The sequence below is a fragment of the Oncorhynchus mykiss genome, chromosome 2 (genome assembly GCF_057628025.1).
Source record: "Oncorhynchus mykiss isolate SJ-2025 chromosome 2, ASM5762802v1, whole genome shotgun sequence".
NCBI classification, from domain to species: domain Eukaryota; kingdom Metazoa; phylum Chordata; class Actinopteri; order Salmoniformes; family Salmonidae; genus Oncorhynchus; species Oncorhynchus mykiss.
In genome coordinates this window covers 55847756-55875613 of record NC_143023.1, presented here as the reverse complement: position 1 = coordinate 55875613, position 27858 = coordinate 55847756, and the positions used below count along the sequence as shown (strand labels likewise).

Genomic DNA, 27858 nt, shown 5'->3' with positions numbered 1-27858 from the left:
CCAACTCCATCATAAAGTTTGCTGACAAAACCACGGTTGTAGGCCTGATAACCAACAACGACGAGTCAGCCTATAGGGTGGAGGTAAGTGTTTGTGGTGCTAGAACAACAACCCCTCCCTCAACATCAGCAAAACGAAGGAATTGATTGTTGACTTCAGGAAGCAGAAGAGGGAACACGCCCTGGTCCACATCAACGGGACTGCAGTAGAGCGAGTCAGCAGTTTTTAGTTCCTCTGCGTCCACCGAGGACTTGCCATGGACCAACAACACCACCACTCTTGTCAAGAGGGTGCAACAGCGTCTCTATTTCCTAAGGTGGCTGAAGAATATTGGCATGCCACCCCCGGGTCCTCTCCAAATACTACAGCTGCACCATTGAGAGCGTCTCGACCGGTGGCATCGTGGCCTGCTCCGTAGAAACAAATACTACACTTTTTACTACACATAGGTGAATTTGTCCCAATACTTTTGGTCCCCTAAAATAAGGGGACTATGTACAAAAAGGTCTGTAATTTCTAAACGGTTCACCCGATATGGATGGAAAATACCCTCAAATTAAAGCTGACAGTCTGCACTTCAACCTCATAGTCATTGTATCATTTCAAATCCAAAGTGCTCGAGTACAAAGCCAAAACACAAAATGTGTCACTGTCCCAATAAAAACTCACTTTATTTGGCCACTTCAGCTGTGATACAAATCTTATCAAAATATGGGCTAGGCTACATGACACGATGCATGCAACTATGATTTGAAAACGTTTGGGAAAAAATGCATGCGTTGTTTCTTGCCTTAGACTGCACACAAACAGTGATACAATTCTCACCTATCAGACTATTCTGAATTTAATCTAGACTTTACATATACTAAATAATATGTGTGTGAAATTAGTTTGATTTAGAATGGACCAAGCAAAAGGAGGATGCTTTTCCTACAGTTTTTTTCATGCCAGCCAGGTAGGCTACTCAGGTTGTAAAGGAAAGCAATGTGCTTAATATTAGGAAAGTTGAGAAATAAATATAGCAAGCCTATAGAAAGCTGATGGTATCCTCCTCTTTTTAAGAGGCCATCAAACGCCTATAGAAATGTTGCGCAACATGGGCTTACAGGCACATTTTATTCCATGCATCAACCAGCTATGAGGAGTTGGCTCTTTATACACATGAGGTGATCCTACTCCGCTCAAACTGTGAATGCCAGGGCTCTCATGAAGTGTCCGATTTGATTTTTCATTGCATTTACATTGATGACAGAATGATTAAAGGGACAATATAGCGCTGAGTATCAGGCCGCTAGAAAGTTTCGTAGCCTTCTAATGACCAACAGCGGGCATCAGAGCGCATTTTTGGAGAAGCCTAGTTACCGTGACTCAACGGTCATGTTGAATGTGACGGCGGTCATGACACGTGACTGCCAGTGTGGCAGAAATACAGTCACCGTAACAGCCCTACTAACGTGTAATCACTGTACTATAAACTGTGCCTTCCTATATTATACTTATACTAAAATGTTTATTCTATTCTACTGAGCCATTAACTTTATGTTCATATTCTAATCTTTTGTTATTTCTTATTACTGTTGTGAAGGAACCTGCAAGTAAGCATTTTGTTGGACGGTGTATACCATGTGTATCCTGTACATACCTGTACATACATCAAACTTGAAATGACAGCGAAACAACCATAGTGGTACTCACAGCCAGAGCAGTCGAGTAGGAGTTGAATATGTTGAGGCGGAACTCCTTCAGAGCCTTCTTGAAGACCACGTCCACCAAGGTGTCCTTCTTGCCGTCCTCAGAGTCCAGGTCATTGATCTATGTGGTACAATAAATGGTCATAATAAATGCAGGTTTCCTTCATCAAACTCATCAAATGCTGTAGTCTCCAAAACCTAAAGTATGCTGCTGTTGTATAAATATGTGACTATCGTATTATACGGTATAGTACAATACAGCACTGCTGTAGCATTCTGGTGTGTGTGTGTGTGTGAGACATTGGTCTCGCACAGTCGCACACAGTGTCTGTGTGTGTGCACGGGTTCACATCACGCTGTTGCAGCCTGGTATAGCAGCCACAGGACCAAAAACAGCGGAGAAGTTGAGCCTCACGCTACAACGACCCATTATGCTGTTTACTGTCTGCATCTGCAACCGATCGCTGAGTCCACCTTTAATGATGAAGTCATTTACACGACTGCATTTGAGAATACGTGAATGTTGGTGAATGTACAATTCATTCGGAAAAATTCAGACCCCCGTGACTTTCTCCACATTTTGTTACGTTACAGCCGTATTCTATAATTGAATAATTTGCTTTTTTCCCCCCCTTCATCAATCTATACACAATAGCCCATAATGACAAAACAAAAACATGTTTTTAGAAATGTTTGCTCATTTATATTTTTAAAAACCCTGTTTTTAGAAATGTTTGCTCATTTATATATTAAAAAAACCTGAAATATTACATTTACATAAGTATTCATAGCCTTTACTCAGTACTTTGTAAAGCACCTTCGGCAGAGATTACAGCCTTGAGTCCTCTTGGGTATGATGCTAGAATCTTGGCAGACCTGTATTTGGGGAGTTTCCCCCGTTCTTCCTGGCAGATCCTCTCAAGCTCTGTCAGGTTGGACGGGGAGCGTTGCTGCACAGGTATTTTCAGGTCTCTCCAGAGATGTTTGATCGGGTTCAAGTCCGGGCTCTGGCTTGAACCCACCATGCTTCAGCATTGGGATGGTTCCAGGTTTCCTCCAAACTTGATGCTTGGCATTCAAGCCAAACAGTTACATTTCGGTTTCATCAGAACAGAGAATCTAGTTTCTCATGGTCTGACAGTCTTTAGGTGCCTTTTGGCAAATTCCAAGTGGTTTTTTTTCCCCAGGTGCCTTTTAATGAGGAGTGGCTTCCGTCTGGCCACTCTACCATAGAGGCCTGATTGGTGGAGTGCTGCAGAAATGTTTGTCCTTCTGGAAGTTCCCTGACCAAGGCCATTCTCCCCTGATTGCTCAGTTTGGCCAGGCCACCAGCTCTAGGAAGAGTCTTGGTGGTTCCAAACTTCTTTCATTTAAGAATGATGGAGGCCACTGTGTTCTTGGGGACCTTCAATGCTGCAGAACCTTTTTGGTACCCTTCCCCAGATCGGTGCCTCAACACAATCCTGTCTCTGAGCTCAACGGATAATTCCTTCGACCTCATGGCTTCGTTTTTGCTCTGACATGCACTGTCAACTGTGGGACCTTATATAGACAGGTGTGTGCCTTTCCAAATCATGTCCAATCAATTGAATTTACCACAGCTGGACTCCAAATCAGGTTGTAGAAACATTTCAAGGATGATCAATTGAAACAAGATGCACATGAGCTCAATTTCGAGTCTCATAGCAAAAGGTCTGAATACTTATGTAAATAAGGTATCTGTTTTTTAAATTTGTAATACATTTGCAGAAATGTCTAAAAACCTGTTTTCGCTTTGTCATTATTGATTATTGTGTGTAGATTGATGAGGATTTTTTATTTTATCTAATCCATTTTAGAATAAGGCTGTAACGAAACAACATTTTGAAAAAGGGAGGGGGTCTGAATACTTTCTGAACGCACTGTATGTGTACACTTCTGTATGTGTGAGCGTGCATCTATATGTGTGTATTGTGTATCATCTTAAATTAGGAAACCAACAGTTTTATGTAGTGCCCTGTGCATTAACTTGAGTGTTTGTAAGACAGACAGGTATACATAGTCTGTCTACCTTCTTCATGAGGAAGTCATTCATGCTCCTGTAGTCATGGGCATTGGTGAGGATGTGCAGAGCATCGTTCTGCCACTGGGCAGGCTCTAGGGCCACGCTGCTGATCTTGACGCTGCGTCTCCGCCTCACTTTGGGAGAGGGGTCCTTGTTCTCCTTGGAATCCCGGCCCCTGGTTGCAGTCAGGTCGGGACTGTGGGGGGGAGATGACGTGCCATCTTGACCCGCAAAGCACAGAGAGACAAAGACACAGTAACGGTGTTGTAAAGACAATTGTTTTGGTTTTCTATTCAGTTGTATTTTTTAACAGCACGTCACCTGTGCCACTAGAGGCAGCAAAGCTCTAGATCACCTTTAATCCACAATCAAAAACACATACAACGCTCTTCCTCACCCTCCCTTTGACAAATATGACCAAAAACTTTATCCTCCTGATACCTGATTACAAGCAAAAACTCTTAACTCAAAAAGTACCACTGACGCACTCAATGTGGAAGTGGCCCGATGAAGCGGATGCTAAGCTGCAGGACTGCTTCGCTAGCACAGACTGGAATGTGTTCATTGATAACATTGAAGAGTTCACCACATCAAGTCACCGGCTTCACTAATAAGTGCATTGATGACGTCATCCCCACAGTGACTGTACGTACATATCCCAAAAAGCTGCCGCTTTCAAGGAGTGGGACACTAACCCAGAAGCTTAGAAGAAATCCAGCTACAACCTCCGTCGAGCCATCAAACACACAAATGTTAATACGGGACTAAGATCGAAATCCTACCATGCCGGCTCTGACACTCGTTGGATGTGGCAGGGCTTGCAAACTATCACAGATTACAATGGAAAACCAAGCCGCGAGCCGCCCATTGACGTGAGCCTACCAGGCAAGCTAAATGCCTTCTATGCTCGCTTCGAGGGAACCATCACTGAACCATACATGAGAGCACTAGCAGTTCCGGATGAAGTTGTGTTATCTCGCTCTCCTTAGCCGATGTGAATAGAACATTTAAATAGGTTAACATTCACAAAGCCGTGGGCCGGACAGATTACCAGGAAGTGTACTTCGGGGCATGCGCTGACCAGATGGCGGGTGTCTTCAGTGACATTTTCAACATCTTCCTAACGCAGTCTGAAATAACTACATGTTTCAAGCAGACCACCATAGTCCCTGTGACCAAGAATGCCAAGATATCTTGTCTAAATGACTATAGCGCCGTAGCACTCATCTGTAGCCATAAAGTGCTTTGAAAGACTGGTCATGGCTCACATCAACACCATCATCCAAGACACCTTGGACCCACTCCAATTTGCATACCGCCCCAACAGATCCACAGATGACACAATTCCTTTCGCACCCTATACGAGCCTCTCCCACCTGGACAAGAGGAACACCTATGTTAGAACGGTGTTCATTGACTACAGCTCAGTGTTCCAACACCATAGTGCCCTCCAAGCTCATCACTAAGCACAGAACCCTAGGACTGAACACCTCCCTCCGCAATTGGCCCTGACGGGCCACCCCAGGTGGTGAGGGTGGGCAACACCACATCCACCAAGCTGACCCTCAACACGGGGGCCCCACTGGGGTGTGTGCTTAGTCTTCTCCTGTGTTCCCTGTTCACCCACAACTGCGTGGCTGCGCACGACTCCAACACCATCATTATAAGCTTGCTGACGACACGACAGTGGTAGGCCTGATCACCGACAACGATGAGACCGCCTATAAAGAGAAGGGCAGTGACCTGGCAGTGTGGTGCCAGGACAACAACCTCTCCCCTCAACGTCAGCAAGACAAACTAGCTGATTGTGGACTACAGGAAATTGAGGGCCGAGCACGCCCCCATGCACATCAACAGGGCTGCAGCGGAGCAGGTCGAGAGCTTCAAAATCCTTGGTTTCCACATCACTAAGGAAACATTTATTTATTATACATTTTGTTTTCCTTATTTTACCAGGTAAGTTGACTGAGACATTCACATTTACAGCAACGACCTGGGGAAAAGTTACAGGGGAGAGAGGGGTGAACCAATTGTAAGCTGTAAAATAACATGGTCCATACACACCAGCAGTTGTGAGGACACGACAATGGCTCTTCCCCCTCAGGGGGTAGTTCGTACGCACCCAGTAAATCACTAGGGCTGAGCTCCTTGCCATCCAGGACTTCTATACCAGGCGGTGTCAGAGAGAGGCCCTACAAATTGTCAAAGTCTCCAGCTACCCAAGCCACAAACTGTTCTCTCTGCTACCACATGGCAAGCGGTACCGATGTACCAAGTCTGGAACCAACAGGTCCCTGAACAGCTTCAAGACATGACTACTAAATAGTTAAACAAACAGATACCCTTTTTGTGCTAACTCTATGACTCATCACATACGCTGCTGTTACTGGTCAATACCTATTCTGTTGCCTAGTCACTTCACCCCTACCTATATGAACATACAGTTGAAATCAGAACTTTACATACACTTAGGTTGGAGTCATTAAAACATGTTTTTCAACCACTCCACACATTTCTTGTTAACAAACTATAGTTTTGGCAAGTCAGTTAGGACATCTACTTTGTACTTAATTTTTCCAATAATTGTTTACAGTCAGATTATTTCACTTACAATTCACTGTATCACAATTCTAGTGGGTCAGAGGTTTACATACACTAAGTTGACTGTGCCTTTAAACAGCTTGGAAAATTCCAGGAAACGATGTCATGGCTTTAGAAGCTTCTGATAGGCTAATTGACATCATTTGAGTCAATTGGAGGTGTACCTGTGGATATATTTCAAGGCCTACCTTCAAGCTCAGTGTTTGACATCATGGGAAAATCAAAAGAAATCAGCCAAGACTTCAGAAAAAGAATTGTAGACCTCCACAAGTCAGCTTCATACTTGGGAGCAATTTCCAAACGCCTGAAGGTCCCACGTTCATCTGTACAAACAATAGTACGCAAGTATAAACACCATGGGACCACGTAGCCGTCATACCGCTCAGGAAGGAGATGAGTTCTGTCTCCGAGAGATGAACGTACTTTGGTGCGAAAAGTGCGAAACAATCCCAGAACAACAGCAAAGGACCTTGTGAAGATGCTGGAGGAAACAGGTACAAAAGTATCTATATCCACAGTAAAACATTAACATAACCTGATAGGCAGGTCAGCAAGGAAGAAGCCACTGCTCCAAAACACCCATAAAAAAAACAGACTACGGTTTGCACATGGGGACAAAGATCGTACTCTTTGGAGAAATGTTCTCTGGTCTGATGAAACAAAAATAGAACTGTTTGGCCATAATGACCATCGTTATGTTTGGAGGAAAAATGCTTGCAAGCCGAAGAACACCATCTCAACCGTGAAGCACGGGGGTGGCAGCCTCATGTTGTGGGGGTGCTTTGCTGCAGGAAGGACTGGTGCACTTCACAAAACAGATGGCATCATGAGGATGGAAAATTATGTGGATATATTGAAGAAACATCTCAAGACGTACGTCAGGAAGTTAAAGCTTGGTTGCAAATGGGTCTTCCAAATGGACAATGACCCCAAGCATACTTCCAAAGTTGTGGCAAAATGGCTTAAGGACAACAAAGTCAAGGTATTGGAGAGGCCATCACAAAGCCCTGACCTCAATCCTATAGAATATTTGTGTGCAGAACTGAAAAAGCTTGTGCGAGCAAGGAACCCTACAAACCTGACTCAGTTTCACCAGCTCTGTCAGGAGGAATGGGCCAAAATGTACCCAACGTATTGTGGGATGCTTGTAGAAGGCTACCCAAAATGTTTGACCCAAGTTAAACAATTTATAGCCAATGCTACCAAATACTAATTTAGTGTATGTAAACTACTGACCCACAGGCAATGTGATGAAAGAAATAAAAGCTGAAATAAATCACTCAACTATTATTCTGACATTTCACATTCTTAAAATAAAGTGGTGATCCTAACTGACCTAAGACAGGGAATTTTGACTAGAATTAAATGTCAGGAATAGTGAAAAACTGAGTGTAAATGTATTTGTGTAAGGTGTATGTCAACTTTGACTTCACCTGTATATACAGTGGGGCAAAAAAGTATTTAGTCAGCCACCAATTGTGCATGTTCTCCCACTTAAAAAGATGAGGCCTGTAATTTTCATCATAGGTACACTTCAACTATGAAAGACAAAATGAGAAAAAAAATCCAGAAAATCACATTGTAGGATTTTTTATGAATTTATTTGCAAATTATGGTGGAAAATAAGTATTTGGTCACCTACAAACAAGCAAGATTTCTGGCTCTCACAGACCTGTAACTTCTTCTTTAAGAGGCTCCTCTGTCCTCCACTCGTTACCTGTATTAATGGCACCTGTTTGAACTTGTTATCAGTATAAAAGACACCTGTCCACAACTGCAAACAGTCACACTCCAAACTCCACTAGGGCCAAGACCAAAGAGCTGTCAAAAGACACCAGAAACAAAATTGTAGACCTGCACCAGGCTGGGAAGACTGAATCTGCAATAGGTAAGCAGCTTGGTTTGAAGAAATCAACTGTGGGAGCAATTATTAGGAAATGGAAGACATACAAGACCACTGATAATCTCCCTCGATCTGGGGCTCCACGCAAGATCTCACCCCGTGGGATCAAAATGATCACAAGAACGGTGAGCAAAAATCCCAGAACCACATGGGGGGACCTAGTGAATGACCTGCAGAGAGCTGGGACCAAAGTAACAAAGCCTACCATCAGTAACACACTACGCCGCCAGGGACTCAAATCCTGCAGTGCCAGACGTGTCCCCCTGCTTAAGCCAGTACATGTCCAGGCCCGTCTGAAGTTTGCTAGAGAGCATTTGGATGATCCAGAAGAAGATTGGGAGAATGTCATATGGTCAGATGAAACCAAAATATAACTTTTTGGTAAAAACTCAACTCGTCATGTTTGGAGGACAAAGAATGCTGAATTGCATCCAAAGAACACCATAACTACTGTGAGGCATGGGAGTGGAAACATCATGCTTTGGGGCTGTTTTTCTGCAAAGGGACCAGGACGACTGATCCGTGTAAAGGAAAGAATGAATGGGGCCATGTATCGTGAGATTTTGAGTGAAAACCTCCTTCCATCAGCAAGGGCATTGAAGATGAAACCTGGCTGGGTCTTTCAGCATGACAATGATCCCAAACACACCGCCCGGGCAACAAAGGAGTGGCTTTGTAAGAAGCATTTCAAGGTCCTGGAGTGGCCTAGCCAGTCTCCAGATCTCAACCCCATAGAAAACCTTTGGAGGGAGTTGAAAGTCCGTGTTGCCCAGCAACAGCCCCAAAACATCACTGCTCTAGAGGAGATCTGCATGGAGGAATGGGCCAAAATACCAGCAACAGTGTGTGAAGACTTACAGAAAACGTTTGACCTCTGTCATTGCCAACAAAGGGTATATAACAAAGTATTGAGATAAACTTTTGTTATTGACCAAATACTTATTTTCCACCATAATTTGCAAATAAATTCATTAAAAAGTCCTACAATGTGATTTTCTGTATTTTTTTCCCCTCATTTTGTCTGTCATAGATGAAGTGTACCTATGATGAAAATTACAGGCCTCTCATCTTTTTAAGTGGGAGAACTTGCACAATTGGTGGCTGACTAAATACTTTTTTGCCCCACTGTACCTCAATTACCTTGTACCCCTGCAAACCGACTCGGTGCTGATACCCAGTGTATATAGTAGCCAAGTTATTGTTAATCATGGGGCTCCTGAGTGGCACAGCAGACTAAGGCACTGCATCTCAGTGCTAGAGCCGTCACTACAGGCTGTATCATGGGTTAGGGTTTGGCCATCATTGTAAATAATAATTTGTTCTTAAGAGCCCTTCCCAACAAGACAGAGAAACAATAATAACATAAGGAATAAATACAATAACAAATAAAAAAATGTTATTATTTAACCAGGCAAGTCCGTTAATGAAGCATTTCACTGTTAGTCTACACCTGTTGTTTATAAAGCATGTGACTTTTTTTTGTTGGAATGTCACATGTCCAGTGTTATACAATATGTAAGGGATTATCAACAAGGGGCTATTCGTTCTCTGGAAAATGCTGAACAACATGGAAGGTGTTTTCCAGAGAACGTGTTGCCGGTAGAAATGTGTTCAACATCCACTGAAGTAACGTTAGCTAGGAAGTTTACCAGATAGCGTCAGTAGCTGCCATGGTAACCAAACAAAGAGACTCTAGTTTCGATGCAAACCCGATCAGTCCTAGCTGACCTAAAATCAAATTCAACAATGCCAATTATGTTTTCAATTCGACTTTTACTTTCAAAGGCAGCTCAAACATAGAACATGTCAGAATAAACTATAAACATTTGAATTCTACCGTGCAAATATACCATGCGTTGTTGGGGAATAACACACGCTCCAGAATGCCCTTCAAGCCAGCAGAAACAAGTATTCAACAATGCCATGGTATGAACAACTTTATTGTCCATTGCGTGCGCGCACACAGTGTAATTACCTGTCTTGTCGGTGCAGTCTCCCTGTGTGGACTCACTCCTGGTGGTCTGCTGCTTCTCTCTGGACAGCTTCTTCTCTGCATGCTTGGCCTTGCCCCAGAAACGCATCTTCCCTCGCACTCTGCTGCCACAAACAGAGTCAACACAGGCAGATTAGAACAAACCTTTATTCTATTTCGATTGGGCCGACCAGATTCGCCAATGTGTGTGCTGGCTCAGATTTGTCTTTGTATAAGGGTAATAGTCTGTTTAATACAATATGAGCTCCATTTGTGCCTCTGCATAATGATTGTAATATAATAATAATAATAAATGCCATTTAGAAGACACGTATCCACCGTCCTATGTGAATCCATTTTTCGCATGGGTGGTCCCTGGAATCGAACCCACAATCCTTACGTTGCAAGAGCCATGCTCTATCAACTGAGACATTGCGTCTTGCTACTGTAATATGGGCTAGAGAGCAGGAGAAGGTGCTGTAGCTACCTTCCATCCTGACTGGATGTCTTCCCAAGCGCTGCTACCTTGCCCAGGTCCCCTGAAGACATAGTCTTGTGGAACTTCTTATGCTCTTCCTTGTGAGAAGCCTGGGAGAATAGAAAGTTAGGGTGTAGCGAGGTAAGTCTTGATACCAAACATAGGGGAGTGAAATATTTTCAATATTGATTGGGCATCAAAACGCTCAGGCTAGTTTGCCATGTCTTTGAGTCATATGCTGAAAAGGCAGAAGAGACACATTTGAGACATGAAAATGCATTGTCCTATAGAGGGCAGTGCAATCAAACCTGAATCTCAGAACAAAGAAATACATCCACGTTGGATGTTCCTACAGCATCCATCCATCACTCATTCATTCTGCACAAAACAACAGCCAACAGTCCACAAACAATCTAACATGTTTGAATACTGAGACATAGACATGTTTACATATAGAGTACAGACATATTTGATCAGAAAACGACTATCTCAAACTAAAAGAGATATGACTGGGTGAGGGAGGGAGGGTGCTCATGCTCGGAAAGACCTGTCAGGGAGATAATAAAAGGTATTTATGAAATGGTGTCAATGGTAGAAGGTTCCAGCATGCATCACCGATTGCACTTCTGGCTAAGACTAGTTGGACTAACCTGGTCCCAGATCTGTTTGGGATAACCATAGGAGTTAGCAAGACAGCACAAACAGTTCTGGGACCAGGCTAAGAGGAGAGGGACATAGCATTTCTCCTCTTCCAGCAACTAGACGGATGTCACAAGATCAGAGTAGACACAAGACTACTGCCCAAGGGTCAGATCAGCTCCAGGTCAGCTCCTGACTACTGCTCCAGGGTCAGATCAACTTTTAAACCTCCAAAATGAAGGTTAAGGTTAGGGACTAGGTTATCTGATCCTAGATCTGTGGTTGGTTAGGGGTACTGGGTGTTTATGAAGGATGATTATTCTCTTTGGGAGAAAACACAGATCTGAAACCATGACATTACCACTTACAGTTGCAGCCACGCTGTAAAGTTGTTTTAGTTGCGACAAACTATCGCTACAAGAGGCCTGAGCCCGTGTCTGGTTTTTCCCCCCTATCTGAGAAATAAAGGAGCGTCAAGCAACGAGCTGGTAGTACAGAAACATGTCTCTGTCCAGTGGGTAAAAACTAAACGAAGTTGGAGGATGCTAGTTCAATGGGGTTAGTCGTGTTAAAAGAGTACCCTCAGGCTAGTAAGCATGGCCCCCAGAGAGAAAATAAATTGGGTGGGGGTCAGTAGGAGGTAGGGGACAAGAGGGGGGGGGGGGGGTCGCTTGGACCCCTGCAGGGTCCGTTTACCATTTCAGAGTCACTGTAACAGGCCGGCTCAGTGCCCCCCTTGGGGTGGGTCAGGGGGGGCGGGGGGAGGAGGGGCAGCGTGCGGGACAGGGCGGGGGTGTAGAATGTGTCGACGTCGTCATCGTCCGACTGGCCCGCCCCCTCGGAGTTACAGCGGGTCAGGAAGTCAGAACGGGTCCGAGACATACGGGCTTTCTTTTTGGGGCCGGGCCGGCCCACCTGCTCAACCACACACACCACAACACATCAGTGGTCTGGGTACGTGATGGGAGATAGGGATGTGTGTGTGTGTGTGTGTGTGTGTGTGTGTGTGTGTGTGTTCTATGTGGTTATCACATAGAGACACACTGACAGTCTGAGTGACACAAATTTACAAGACATGCAACTTATACAAGCACACACTCTCACATACAAGCCACAGCTGCTGGTTCTATTATTTAGTTGAAACAATATATCAGTAGGAACTACACATCAACATAGAGTGCTTTAGTATATTACAACAGAATGAGTAACGAGTTATGTAAGTTACAGTATGTAAGTTCTTAAAACTTTGGGTAGTGTACTTGGGCCCACCTCTTTGGTTCTCTGTCCAGCGGTGGCTCTAGAGGCGGAGGCCTCCTGTCTATGCATGGCCAACGACCGCTCCTGGTTCACCAGGTCCTTATCAGACCTACAACACATTCAGGAAACGTTACAACTATTTGTTGACTTTCAAGTGTACGCATTTAGTTACATCTTCAAACTTATTCTTCCTGTGTTTTTGCTGATCAAGACAATGAAAAACAACAGAAATAAGAAATAAATTTCTGTACATTTGGAGAAAAAGCCCTGTGGTGATTTGTTGAAATGAAAGTGTTCATTCGTACACACTGCCAAGTCAAGCTAGTGTAGTGATAAGAAATTAATTACAAAGCTTTGCTAAGTGATACTTTGACTGAGCAGCATCATTACAGCAACGTTACAGCAAAATGACACTCACTTGGAGAAGGGGAGCTTGCGTCGGGAGCAGAATGTGGTGTTGGTGGGGGGCTTCTCGGTCATACTGACAATGATGGTCTGGGTCGGGCTCTTCTTCTGTGGTGCCTTGGCTGCTGCTTTGGTGGAAACTTCCCTGCTCTCCAAGATACTGTTGGTGGAGACCCAGTTGTCCTGCACCGGCCAGCCTGCCTTCCTCTCCACCTGGCTGGGTAGGACTTCACCGGATGGGGCCTTGGGCTCGGGGACTATCTGGATGTCTACCTTGGAAGGACAAAGGCCATGGGTGGAGGTGGAGGAGGGGACCAAGCTAGACCTGTCTACCCCAGCTAAGTCTCTCCGAGGCTGGGTAACAGTCCTGGGTGGCTGGGCCTTCTCTGATACTTCCAGGCCGGCGATGGGTGTAAGGCGGGAGGCAGTGGTGGTCACACCTGTCTGGAGTGCACTCTCTTGGGCTGTCGCCGCCCACAGCTCCCCCTCCAGAGGGGTCTCCTTCTGCATGCTGATGACCACAACCACGGGCCTTCGTAAGGCGGACTCTCGCCTCTCCTTCACGGGCTTGCCTGGGCTCTCTTGCTTGGGCTCGCGGCTTTGGTCCTCAGAGGGGATATAGAAGGTAGCTTGTGGATCCTCTGCCACTTCCTCCTTGATAGGGGATGGTATCATGGTGGGTAGTTCCTCCATCCTGGGGCTTGGATCATTCTCATTTACCACCTCCGGGTCATTCTGTGGCTGGGGCTGGGACTCTGGAGACCTTGGTCCATTCAAATCCTCTTGGGAAGAGGTCTGGAGCGGCATGGACTGGGTATCATGGCAACCGGGGTAACCAGACCTTCCCGCCTCCACATCCATGGTGGTGTCGAGCAGCTCAAAGCTCCCGTGGCTAACGGGGAAGCACCGGTGGGGCGAGGAGGGCTGGTGGTCGTCCAGGGGACAGGGGGTGCTGTCCGGACACGGGGGTACAGGGGTCTCCTCCTCTTGCAGAGTCCCTCCTGTGCTGTGGGTCCGCACCTTGAGTAGCTCCAAGCTGAACTGGGCCTGCTCCAGCTCCCTCATGCGCCGGCTCTGTCTCTTGGCCCGCGTCTTGTGGCAGTTGGGCTCCTCTATACTCTGGCTTCTCTCGCTCTCTCCTTCTTCCTCCTCCTTCACTAAACACGCCGACTTAGACTCCTTAGAGTCTTCAGTAGGCCAGACTGTGGAGACATCTTGGATGTCATGATTGTGGTTGATCTCGAGGACCTGTTCGTCCGAGGTGTCAGTATCCAGGCCAATGGTCCTCTCTGGCTTTCTTTCTTCTGTGGTGGGGCTCCTTTGTCCATTGAGCAACTGCTTTTCATGCATACTCTGCTCTTTTAGTTCTGTGAACCTGTAGGAAACAGTCATTGTAAGCAAACACAGTTTAAAGCAATCTTCCTTCCATTCCTTCTCGTATCCGATGTTATTCATTAATGTAGGATCATTTGGACCTGGGAGCAATAGTGTGCAAGCTTTTGTTCCAGCCCCAGCACTAAAACACTTGTGTTTTCTTGAACAAACTATATGAATCAGGTGTTTGAGATCTAGGTTTGAGCAAAATCCAGCCTATGTATCCTTATTGCCCATCTTTCTATACAGGTAACTGCCAAAACAAAGGAAACACCCAGATAAAGTATCTTAATACGGGTTGGGCCACCTCGAGCCACCAGAAGTGCCTTGGTATATATTCTATAGCGTCTGGAACTCTATTGGAGGGATGTGACACCATTCTTCCAGGAGAAATTCTGTAATTTAGTGTTTTGTTGATGGAAAACGCTGCCTCACACACACACACACTTTAAATGCCCTATGCTCCTTTGAGATCCCTCTTTCAAAGTCATTGAGTTCTCTAGCCATGGTAGCCAAAATAATGGGCAACTGGGTATTTTTATACATGACCCTATGCAATGTTTCTTCTAAGCTCCCCCGGGACTTGCACCATAGAGAGCATGGTTGCATCACTGCCTGGTATGGCAACCGCAAGGCCTCCAACCGCAAGGCACTACAGAGGGTAGTGGTACATCACCGGTGCCAAGGTACATCACCGGGGCCAAGCTTCCTGCCATCCAGGACCTCTATACCAGGCAGTGTCAAAGGAAGGCCCTAAGAATTGTCAAAGACTCCAGCCACCATAGTCATAGACTGTTCTCTCTGCTACCGCACGGCAAGCAGTCCCGGAGCAACAAGTCTAGATCCAAAAGGCTTCTTAACAGCTTCTAACCCAAGCCATACGTCTCCGGAACAGCTAATAAAAATGGCCACCCAGACTATTTGCATAGCCCCCCCCCCCCCCCCTCTCTCCTTTATGCTGCGGCTAGTCTCTGGTTATTATCTATGCATAGTCACTTTAACTCTACCAACATGTGCATATTACCTCAACTACCTCGACTAACGTGCCCACGCACATTGACTCTGTACTGGTACCCCCTGTATATAGCCTCGCTATTGTTATTTTACTGCTGCTCTTTAACTATTTGTCATTTTTATTTCTTACTTATCAACACTTTTTTCTTAAAACTGTATTGTTGGTTAAGGGCTTGTAAGTAAGTATTTCACTGTTGTATTCGGGGCATGTGACACATTTTTTAAATTTGATTTGACTACCGTGCAGAAGAAATATCCCCTGCGCAGAGAAGCACGAGATTGAACTTTACTCAACTTTCTAGAGTCAACATCTGGAGTCCTACGGACAAATCTGAGTTTGGCAGATACCAGGTGAACGCTACCTGCCCCATTGCATAGTGCCAACTGTAATGTTTGGTGGAGGAGGAATAGGGGTCTGGGGCTGTTTTTCATGGTTGGGGCTAGGCTCCTTAGTTCCAGTAAAGGTAAATAATTAATGCTACAGAGTACATTGACATTCTAGATGATTCTGTGCTTCCAACTCGGTAGCAACATTTTGAGGAAGGACCTTTCCTGTTTCACCATGACAGCGCTCTGGTGAACAAATCGAGGTCCACACAGAAATGTTTTGTGGAGATTGGTGTGGAAGAACTTGACTGGCCTGCACAGAGCCCTGACCTCAACCCCATCGAACACCTTTGGGATTAATTGGAACGCCGACTGCATGCCAGACCTAATCTCCAAACATAAGTGCCGACCTCGCTAATGCTCTTGTGGTTGAATGGAAGGAAGTCCCCGCAGCAATGTTCTAACATCTAGTGGAAAGCCTTCCCAGAAGAGGGGAGGCTGTTATCTTCTTATGGCTGAGGGCAGTATTGAGTAACTTGGATGAATAAGGTGCCCAGAGGTGCCCAGGGTAAACTAACTGCTACTCAGTCCCAGAAGCTAAGATATGCATATTATTAGTATAATTGGATAGAAAACACTCTGACGTTTCTAAAACGGTTTGAATGATGTCTGTGAGTATAACATAACTCATATGGCAGGCAAAAACCTGAGAAAAAAATCCAAACAGGAAGTGGGAAATCTGAGGCTTGTTGGTTTTCAACTCATTCCCTATTGAATATACAGTGTGATATTGTCATATTGCACTTCATAAGGCTTCCACTAGATGTCAACAGTCTTTAGAACCTTGTTTGATGCTTCTACTGTGAAGGAGGGGGGAATGAGAGGGGAATGAGTCAGTGGTCTGGCAGAGTGCCACAAGCTCAGTCTCGCGCACTCTCACATGAGAGTTCTGAGAGCTCTGTTCCATTGCTTTTCTACAGACAAAGGAATTCTCCGGTTGGAACATTATTGAAGATTTATGTTAAAAACATCCTAAAGATTGATTCTATACTTCGTTTGACATGTTTCTACGGACTGTAACGGAACATTTTGACTGTCTGCCCGGGCGTCATGAATTTGGATTGTGTAAGGAGGTATTTGGACATAAATTATGAACTTTATCGAACAAATCAAACATTTATTGTGGAACTGGGATTCCTGGGAGTGCATTCTGATGAAGATCAAAGGTAAGTGAATATTTATAATGCTATTTCTGGCTTCTTTGAGTACATAACATGGCATATATCTGTTTGGCTTGTTTTGGTCTCTGAGCGCTGTACTCAGATTATTGCATGGTGTGCTTTTTCGGTAAAGCTTTTTTGAAATCTGACACAGCGGTTGCATTAAGGAGAAGTTTATCTAAAGTTCCATGTATAACACTTGTATTTTCATCAACATTTATTTTGAGTATTTCTGTAAATTGATGTGGCTCTCTGAAAAATCACCAGATGTTTTTGGAACTACTGAACAACGCACCAATGTATACTGAGATTTTTTATATAAATATGAACTTTATCGAACAAAACATACATGTATTGTGTAACATGAAGTCCTATGAGTGTCATCTGATGAAGATTATCAAAGGTTAGTGATTCATTTTATCTCTATTTCTGCTTTTTGTGACTCGTCTCTTTGGCTGGAAAAATGTCTGTGTTTTTCTGTGAATAGCACCTAACATAATCGTATGTGGTGCTTTTGCTGTAAAGCCTATTTGAAATCGGACACTGTGGTGGGATTAACAAGAAGTGTATCTTTAAAATGGTGTAAAATACTTCTATGTTTGAGGAATTCTAATTATGAGATTTCTGTTGTTTGAATTTTGCGCCCTGCACTTTCACAGGCTGTTGTCATATCGATCCCGTTAACAGCCGTAAGAGGTTATAGCAGCAAAGGGAGGGAACAACTCCATATTAATGCCCATGATTTGGAAAGGGATGTTCGACGAGCAGGTGTCCACATACTTTTGGCCATGTAGTGTACATTGTATCCCTCATTTACTCAAGTGTTTCCGTTATTTTTGGCAGTTACCTGTACCTTTCATAAAATAGAAAAGTTTGTCACTCCTCATTACCTTAGGCGTGCCAGGTAGCCCCTACCCGCTGCCTGTAGCAGTGTCGCTGCACTGTGTGTCCTACAATTGTGGGCTCTCTCTCTGTAGGCCCGCCAGGCTGTCTGCACCGTAATGGCCGCTAGAACCCTGCGCCGGCTGATGTTTCTCCAGCTCCTCTGTATTATCAGGGCAGAGTCCTGCCACTGCAGGAACAGCCTGCGCTCCCTGTAGCCCTTCCATGCTGCCTGCAGGCACACTGCTGCCTCCTCCTGGACGGCTGGGTCCACTGCCGCCTCCGACTGTCTGAGCAGGCAGCCCCGCCACCACCTCTATGGAAAGGAGAGAATTAAGAAATATGAATGAACAAAAATGAATTAATTGACTGGGGTGATATCGTTGCATTAAGTTAGAATGAATTGCATGTGAGCTTTTGGAGCAGTGCGGAGAATCATTTCGAGGTAAGAAATACGTATTCAGTTAGTTTTTTGTTCAATCTGACAATGATTAGGGCAGCAGACTGAGTCTCTTCTTGTTGCCAAGTATCTCTTCCATAAACAAGATGGCTTCCAGAAAAGCCCCGCGTTTCTCATTTATTTATGCAATTTCCCCCTCCTTCTTATAGACGGAGCATGAAGAAAAGTACAGAGATTCACAGGACTGAGTCATTACACAACTACAAAAATATGTTCTACTTCATCTCCAGAGTTACGCAATAACCTAAACTGGTTACGATCAATTTTATACATCTGTGGGTCATGTAGAATGGAACTACTATAAATCGGCTAAAAAAGTTAGTGTTAAACTTGCTGTGCGGGGAAGTTGTGTACACATGCTTTATTTAGTCTGTTATGCCAGTACAGTGACGGGGTCGTGTTCATTCAGGAAGGGACTACCTAGACCTGTCCAATAAGAAATGCTAATTTTGTGTTCTGCTGAATTTTTTTTTGCTATGGCGTGCCCTAATGAACACAACCCTGGACTTGGTGCGGTGCCCTGACTTCGTCATCTCACCTGGATGACATCAGCGGCCTGTCTCATCCTGATGAAGTGTTTCCTCTCCAGCCGGGCTCGGAAGCGGCGCTGCAGCGTGACGATGCACCGCAGCACCTCCGTGTGGAGCAGGGCCTGCAGCCGCTGCCGCTCTGCCTCCCGCAAGAACACCTGCAGTACAGAGAGAGACCCGGGAGGGGCGTCCGTGACTATATACACCCACAAATGACCAGACCCACCCACAGCCAGGGAAATTCAATAGGAACAGAACGGCTGCAACGCGAGCGTGTATCAAAGTGAGAGAAAGATGGCGAAAGAGAGAGAGAAAGAAAAAGAGAGACAAATAAAGAAGAAAAAAAGGGACATCCCCAGAGTGCGTACCATTGTGTTGCCCACTTGATACCCAGCAGGTGCTAGGTGAACCTGACGAAAGAACTCCCGGATGCCAGACTTGGTTGGTCTAGTTCTGTCTGGTAAGAGCACACGGAAGTGACGCACAAAGTCCTGCACAGACGAGACGAAAGACAACGTTAAAGACAGCATGTCAATAGTGACCTCCGAGGGATAAAAGTTACAAGCTGTTAATAAGACTGACTACATTACAAGTGTGCGGATGTGACATCACTACGTCTACGTGCAGCTCATTGAGACTCTACTGTTGAGACTCTGCAGTTTTCACATTTAAGTCCTTTTGCAGATACTATTACCTAGAGCTAAAGGCAGCCAGTGCATTCAACTAAGGCAGGTAATACACAGTATTGTGTATCTGGTGTGCGCATTATGATCTTCCTGTCTGGGTTGGCGGCCCCCCTTGGGTTGTGCCGTGGCGGAGATATTTGTGGGCTATACTCGGCCTTGGTAAGTTGGTGGTTGAAGATATCCCTCTAGTGGTGTGGGGGCTGTGCTTTGGCAAAGTGGGTGGGGTTATATCCTTCCTGTTTGGCCCTGTCCGGGTGTATCATCGGATGGGGCCACAGTGTCTCCTGACCCCTCCTGTCTCAGCCTCCAGTATTTATGCTGCAGTAGTTTGTGTCGGGGGGCTAGGGTCAGTTTGTTATATATGGAGTACTTCTCCTGTCTTATCCGGTGTTCTGTGTGAATTTAAGTATGCTCTCTCTAATTCTCTCTTTCTCCCGGAGGACCTGAGCCCTAGGACCATGCCTCAGGACTACCTGGCATGATGACTCCTTGCTGTCCCCAGTCCACCTGGCCGTGCTGCTGCTCCAGTTTCAACTGTTCTGCCTGCGGCTATGGAATCCTGACCTGTTCACCGGACGTGCTACCTGTCCCAGACCTGCTGTTTTCAACTAGAGACAGCAGGATTGGTAGAGATACTCTTAATGATCAGCTATGAAAAGCCAACTGACATTTACTCCTGAGGTGCTGACTTGCTGCACCCTCGACAACTACTGTGATTATTATTATTTGACCATGCTGGTCATTTATGAACATTTGAACATCTTGGCCATGTTCTGTTATAATCTCCACCCGGCACAGCCAGAAGAGGACTGGCCACCACTCATAGCCTGGTTCCTCTCTAGGTTTCTTCCTAGGTTTTGGCCTTTTTAGGGAGTTTTTCCTAGCCACCGTGCTTCTACACCTGCATTGCTTGCTGTTTGGGGTTTTAGGCTGGGTTTCTGTACAGCACTTTGAGGTATCAGCTGAAGTACGAAGGGCTATATAAATACATTTGATTGGATTTTGATTTGATTTGTTCTGCTAATTCTGTGCCCCATGACAGTGCTGTATCCTTATTGGTTGGCGAGGGCTTACCTGGAAGGTGTATTTGATGGAGTATCCTGATTGGCGGATGCGGACGGTCTCCAGCATACCTGTGTACCTCAGCTGCCTGAGCACCAGGGCATCGTTGAAACGCAGTGGGAGCTGAGAGAGAGAGAGAGCGAGCAGCGAGATAGCAGAGAGAGAGAAATATCCAGAGAGAGAAGGAAGGAGACAGAAATAAAGGCACAAAAGAAGAAAGGGAGAGAGGTACAATAGAGAAAGAGAGAGATTTAGATCACACAATAACAGTAACATATTGTATAATTGGCTATAACGGGCTATGCAATTACCAGACATTGGTTTGTTCAGTGGTTTTAATGTTCGCTGGAGCTTGTCAGTAGTTACAGTAGTTACATTAGCATCTAACCAAACTGAAGTAGCTGTAACTACAGTAGCTTGAACACACCTTCTCTGCATTGGAGCGGATACACTTGACAAAGTAGGGCTCCGAATGACCCAGGGTCTCCATCAGCTTGTTCAGGGAGGCCTTCACACAGCAAGAGACAATTGGCATTAGCTTATTAGCACAATAATCATTAGCATCCCATCATATTGACATCTCGTAATGAACATCTCATAATACATTGCATAAACCTGGCATTATAAAAGCTAATGTTATCTATTACAGTCAATTCCTGTCCAATTCAACCTCTTGCCCCGACACTTGATGCAGATCTGAAATCATTTCTGTGACATTTTTGTGAAATGTAAATGTTAAGTAAATGTTTCATTTATATAAATATTTCTTGACATCTGTCCAATTCTTTAAGTACTACACAAAGTGCCTCGGGAATATGTAGAAGCTGAGTGTTGGAATTTGGAATTGGGCATTGGTTTTAAGGGCTGAAATTCTGTCTTACCTGGAACTGGGCGCTGATGCTGGGCGGTTTCTTCTTCTTGTGCAGGTGGAGGAGGGACTTGGTGATGCGGTCGTGGAGGGTCACACTGCTCAGGTACCTCAGAGACTTCACGTCCAGCAGGTGCTGCACAGAGAGAGGAACCGCCATAAGAACACGGTCAGATGAGTATTACATTTGTTACTGTTTTTGTTTTGATAAAATGGAGGAGAGGTTAAAAAAATCAAAAATAAAAGTTGCAGTACATAGTGCCCTGTTCTATTGAGCGTGCAATGATGTCGGAGAAAATAAATCTGCGTTTGTTGCTTGAGGTAACGTCTTTGTTGTTGTAATATCGCAAACGGATTTCAGCTTTCAGCTCTGTCATTTCACTGCAGTGCTGTAATCAAGGGGTATTTTTCTTGCCCATGTACCCCCGCTCAGGCAAACCGACAACCCCCCCCATCATATCATTTCTTGTCTTATCATCAGGTGAATGATAATGGAAAGGAGAAATAGGATCGTCAACATTTTAAAAAATGAATCGATTTGGTAGATCTTTTTTTTCTCCATTTTTATGACCTTCCCACATAATTGAAGGAAGAAACTCAAACATAGCCTATTAGCTAGAAACTCAAACATAGCCTATTAGCTAGAAACTCAAACATAGCCTATTAGCTAGAAACTTTCCGCTAATAAGAACTATTTAGCTTGTTAAACAAAGGATAGCCATGTGTTGGCCAGAATAATACTGCGTCTGCAAGCCTATGTTAGATACCTCAGTGAGTGTAATTAGCTCCAATGAGTGTAATTTGCTCAATATTAGGAATTGAGAAATAACGTTGTCATTATAAATAAAACATTTGTTTATTCTGTTGTTGCTAGTGATATTTGTCCAATCCCCCCCCCATGTAATTTAAATATATATATATTTGCAGACCCCAGGTTGAATACCCCAGCTGTTACCCATTAATTCACTATTGGCCTTTCATATGTATATCATATGTTGAAGCCATAGAGAAATTCTCACTTGTACATTCACGGTGGAAAATGACCACATCTTTGTAAGGTCCTTACCTTTGGTAGGCAGGGCTTGGACTTATAGTTTTTGTTCCGCCTGTGGGAGAGAGATAGGTTGTCAGATATATTACAGAATGAACATACAGCATAAACACACATTGACCATGGATTGACCACTGCCTGACCACGGTTGCTGACCGTGGTGCGAGCTGCATGATGAATGTCAGACGGATCATGTTCACATGAGGATGCCCCTGCGCTCTCCCCAGAATAATCACATAATAACACATATTGAGCGTGGGATTGAACACCGGCTGATCAACGTTTGAGTGTGTGCGTGGTCCGACTTTGTAGTCATACTCACATGAGGATGCCCTGCGCTCTCTCCAGGAGCTTGCTGCTAGTGGAGTTGACGAAGACGCCGTCATCGAACTCCGAGCCTGAGGAAGACAGACGACCCTGTATGGAGCTACGCCCGTTACAGCCCACACCATAACCATCCCTTCAGGAAAGAGAGAGAGAGAGAGAGAGAGAGAGACACAGAGAGAGAGAAATTGCTAATTGCTGTAGCATATACTGAACAATCACACACTGAAAGCAGAACAGCTCATTGCTCTGAGTGTCCATAAAACAGTGTGACAGCCAGGTTCATACCTGGCGGATTTCTCGTTCAGTGTGTTGGTGCCATGGATGTCTGACAAGGGGGTCCGGGGATTCTTTCTAGCGATACCTGTACGAGACCGTGATGTAAGGGAGGAGGGAGAGCGAGAAAGAGAGAGAGTGTGAGGATGTGTCAATTTTATAAACCTTTAAGGAGGGACATGTGGTCTCATCACCAAAAAAACATGCATACAATGAACGTCTGTCTAGTCAGTCTGTATCATTGGTTAATGTATTGCTTAATTCACATTGGGCCATTATCAGGCAAGATGCATGCGTGTGTGATTAAAAGGCACCGCACTGCCAGACCCTCATTTTCTAAACAGTGATCAGCCACCGCCACCCCCCCCCCAAAGGCCAAAGGCTGATGAGGACAGATATGAGCGCTCCCTCCCTCCCGTCTCAACTCTCATAATGGACTGATTTCCCAGCAGGTATCTCCCTGCCATGCTTTAAAAAGGCCAGATAATGGGGAATGAGAGAGATATCCCCACGGGCCTGAGGCGTAATTGTATTTAACATTGAACATTTGAGACAAGCTGCATGGTTTGGAGGCTTGGAAGCTCACTGAATTCTTTAACTGTCCATTGTCCTGTACACTGGAAACATTTCCCTCAGGGGTGATCCATTTAAGAGACTGAGGCTGTTGCGCATTGGATTCAGTTTGATTTGTGTGTCCATCATGAAAGTGCTATGACATATGGAACACACACACACACACACACACGCGACAGGGTCCAGGCTATTGTCAGTCCGTCTCTGAACCGGCAGCGAAGCCCCTGAGGACGGAGGAAAATGGAACAACAGAGGAAGGAGGAAACAGTAACTCACAGTGCTTATTAAACACACTGCCATGAGGTCTATTTCCGTGCGTATGTGTGGGAGTGGTCATGCATGACAAACAGCCTCATTACGATCACTATTACAGGGCAAATAGCACAACAGGGCCTTATGAAGTAAGAGGATCCAAGTCTGATTTCCAATGAGTTATTAGTAATAGCAATGCAATTTCTTGTCGAGGCCAAAAATTGTTGCAGACCTGTTTATTATTACTAGTGATGCACAGATATTACATTTTTGGCCGATACCGATATCCAATATTTTCCTTGCCAAAATACCCAATATCGATAACCAATATTTAAAATGTTAGCAGCCTTTTAAGTTTGAAGTTAAATAGTTAACACACACATACATGGACACAGCGGTCTAAGGCACTGCATCTCAGAGCAAGAGGCGTCACTACAGTCCCTGTTTTGAATCCAGGCTGTATCACATCCGGCCGTGATTGGGAGTCCCATAGGGTGGCACACAATTGGCCCAGCGTCGCCTGGGCCAATTGTATATAAGAATTTGTTCTTAACTGACTTGCCTAGTTAAATAAAGGTTACACCACACACACACACTGACCAAAAAGTTATTTTGTTGGCATTTACGTATGTCCCCATTACCAGTAAAACATAATCAAAACCTATTTATTTCACTTACTTGCTGTGCTGTTTCGTTGTTAATTTGTTCAGTCGTTTCATTCTTAACCAGGATTTCTATGGCACGCCATTTGGGTCTTTGCGTGTCAAAAAAGATACACTTCAAATAACACGACAATCTGTTTCAGTAGCTATAGTTAGCTAGCTAACTATACAGCTAGGGGTCATCTAAAATAACCCTAATTTATAAGACAGTTTTTATTTGATTAATGGTGGTCGGTCCCATCGATGTGAAGCTAAGAATTAGCCACAATAGTGGACTTTGCGGTTAGCCTTCAAAATAAAAGTATGGAATAATTCTACTATTTGTAATCATTTGCATCACTGTCAATTACATACTTTTATTTTGAAGGCAAACCGCAAATTCCACTATTGTGCCTAATCCTTATTGTGGCTAGTCCCGGTCTAGCCTCACTAGCCAGATGAAGCTAGCTGGCTGTTTATAACGTTAGCTTTGGGCAACAGGGTTAAGTAGCTGGCTAGCGATTTATTTTCATGAACTGAAGTTCAATTTCAATAGGAGAACAGCAACTGACAACCTAGCTAACAATAAATCCTAAATCATTGCTAAGAATAATAAAAATGACTGCAGTTCCTACTGGTCTTTGTTTTCAGGCTGGTTGTATTGGTGCTAGCTACCCCAGAAGTTGCAGTTGAACAAATGATGCTTTATTACCAACGCGGTATTGTAAACACATCGTTTGTGGCTGGTGTTTGCTTGTTTTTTTGTACAGCTTTGACAGTGCTACTGTATAATTTTTGACATGCAAAGACCCAAACGGCGTTCCATAGTATGTATGTCGTGAAGCTAATTGCAGTAATGCTCTTACTGTGTAACTCCAGTAGGGCAACATCTGAAAAATAGCGCACTTGGTAGTGTGTACCGTTTCTCGACCAGTCAGCGAAAGCCAACATCTTCCACGACAGAGAACAGTTGATTGTCAAGGGCAATGAATTCCATTAATGGATTTCACATTTGAGTTGTGGGTTAACAGCCTTGTTCAGGGGCAGAACGACAGATTTATGTACCTTGTCAGCTCAGGGATTCGATCTTGCAACCTTCCGGTTACTAGGCTACGCTGCCGCCCCAAATACAAACACATTAGTTACATGTTAAATGATAAAAAAAAAACACTGTAAATATCAGAGTGGGCCTTTAATTGAGGGAGAACAAGTTAATTCAAAACAAGCTAATTGTCCCCTTCTTTATTTGTAAGCCCAGGAAAGGGAGTTGGGCAGCAGAGAGGATGGTGAGACTTGGAGTTTCCTACTGTATTTCTCATCTTTGCATCTCTGCAGGATCTCCAGGCTCCTCTGGTGCACAGGGTGGTGGAGGAAGCTGAAGCTGTCCACGCTCTTGACGACACATGGTACAGCAGCATCATTCCCTGCAAAAGAAAGAAAGAAAAAAAGAAAGAAAGAAAAAGAGAGAGAGAGGAGACAGAGGTGAGAGACAGAAACAAAAAGAGAGAGAGAGCGAAAAAGGGAGGGAGGAAAGAGGAACAGACAGGGAGAAATAAGAGGAAGAAATAGTATGTTGTTAAGTTTGCAAAATGTTTGACTGAATGTCACGTAAATGGCTGGAGATGAAGCCTAATGTGGAAGTTCAGTTATAATCGGGGGGGGGGGGGGGGGGGGAGCCCATGCATCATCACTGGTCAGGTTTGTCCCCCTAAAACTATCAACCTCCAGGATGTTGCCTTGCCAGTGTTTATACATGGGTATAAAAATGCATACTTGAACATCCCTGAAACCAGGGGGCGGTCTCCATGGCGATGAATAATGGAATAGACTTTCGTTCAGGGGTTGTGAAATCAAGCTAGTCTAATGGCGGAGAACGATCAGGAGAAACACATTATGTGGCAGGGAAACTTCCCCCCCCCCCCGCAACCCTGGAGAAAAGTAACATTTGATCAGTTGCTATTTCTGACAGCCCACTGAGGGAAACATACTGTACTGTGGTGGCTCCGGAGAGAGATAACTCGTATCACAAAAAGCCTCAGTATGTGCACTCTATCACTGTGGAAGAGCGGTGTGTGTGTCTGGGAGAGTGTACGTCCAAGAGTGTGTGTGTGTGTCTGGGAGAGTGTACGTCCAAGTGTGTGTGTGTGTGTGTGTGTGTGTGTGTGTGTGTGTGTGTGTGTGCTTGACTGAGTGTATACACATACATGTATGTGTTAATGTTTACGTACTCGAGCAGTCTATGGTCTCACCTAGGGCTGTGGCGGTCAGGACATTTTGTCAGCTGGTGATTATCAAGCAAACAACTGCCGGTCTCGGTAATTGACCGTTAATTAGCTACGAGCCACTGATGCAGACCTTTGGAACATCTACATTTTAAAAAGTCTAATAAATCCATTTAAATAGAGCCTACACCTTCACAATAAATCCATTAATTGTTTTAGACAGGTCTAAAGAAACATGATATGAAGAAAATGTAGTCCATTTCAGAAGAACAGAATAGCATACTCGTGAGTTGTCCTTATGTTAGGTGCTGATCTGGTTATGCCTTATGGCTGTGGGCTACACTAGTTCATTTAGCAAGTCAGATTTGCTTAGAACTCCGTGGCATTATTTTATATTATTTGATAGTATGAAGAAAAAAATAATAGTGCGCACATTTGGCTATTCTGTGTTGAGCAGTTAACAAAGAAACATGTCCTCCTATATGCTTCATTTAGAGTCCTTTATGCTACTTTAGTTGTGATACAATCATTGGTCTATATGTTTTGATGTTTTACACATTCTATGGCTGCATGATGGGAACTCTAATGATGATTTGAAAAAAGTCGCAAGGTACACACACTTCATCCGTCTCGTATTCACAATTTGACAAGCCATGGAGTAGGTCACGTTTGTCCGAGCTCCTGCTGAAATTGCATTTATTTGATACTTTCTCTGCGCTTTGACCCAAAAAGGACTAGGAAACACCGCCTTTGAATGACGCGCTTTACTTTGTTCAACTTGTATATATGCTTAAATTGCGCATAACCTACAAAAGTTCAGCGGAGTCACTGACAAGAGAGAAAACACTAGGCACAAGACTGAGGAGCTCGAGTTCTTCAACAAGTGGGAGCAGCAGTTCCTCCCCTCTGCGAAAAAAGTTAGTTGCTGCCCCCAGAGCGGACATTTCATCTACACTCAAGTCGGAACTCAAGGAGGCACTCAGTGAGGACTTACATTTTATTAAGACGGAGTTACAAGCAGTCAAGAATGAACTCGCAAAGCATACAGCAATGGTTCGTATTGAACTGGATACAGTTAAGAAAACTGTCTCCGACATGGAACAAGG

General features: G+C 44.5%; 1 protein-coding gene across 23 annotated transcripts in view; it reads right to left on the bottom strand.

Annotated features, from left to right (window-relative positions):
• The window catches only part of myo9ab (myosin IXAb), a 225961-nt gene that overhangs the window by 21997 nt on the left and 176106 nt on the right, over positions 1–27858 (bottom strand). For 11 of the 23 annotated variants that reach the window (XM_036950868.2, XM_090202493.1, XM_090202501.1 and 8 more), the window contains 17 exons: positions 25838–25954; positions 23077–23152; positions 22787–22924; positions 22480–22519; positions 21427–21549; positions 20973–21053; positions 20558–20668; positions 19166–19288; positions 18806–18955; positions 17816–18123; positions 13004–14365; positions 12598–12694; positions 12025–12243; positions 10699–10799; positions 10215–10336; positions 3742–3956; positions 1696–1812 (listed from right to left, as the gene is read on the bottom strand). In XM_036950868.2, coding sequence (XP_036806763.2) covers positions 1696–1812; positions 3742–3956; positions 10215–10336; positions 10699–10799; positions 12025–12243; positions 12598–12694; positions 13004–14365; positions 17816–18123; positions 18806–18955; positions 19166–19288; positions 20558–20668; positions 20973–21053; positions 21427–21549; positions 22480–22519; positions 22787–22924; positions 23077–23152; positions 25838–25954 — 3500 coding nt within the window. The remainder of the gene's footprint in view (positions 1–1695; positions 1813–3741; positions 3957–10214; positions 10337–10698; positions 10800–12024; positions 12244–12597; positions 12695–13003; positions 14366–17815; positions 18124–18805; positions 18956–19165; positions 19289–20557; positions 20669–20972; positions 21054–21426; positions 21550–22479; positions 22520–22786; positions 22925–23076; positions 23153–25837; positions 25955–27858) is intronic. The other 12 variants (XM_090202543.1, XM_090202549.1, XM_036950873.2 and 9 more) reach the window with 3 other exon arrangements.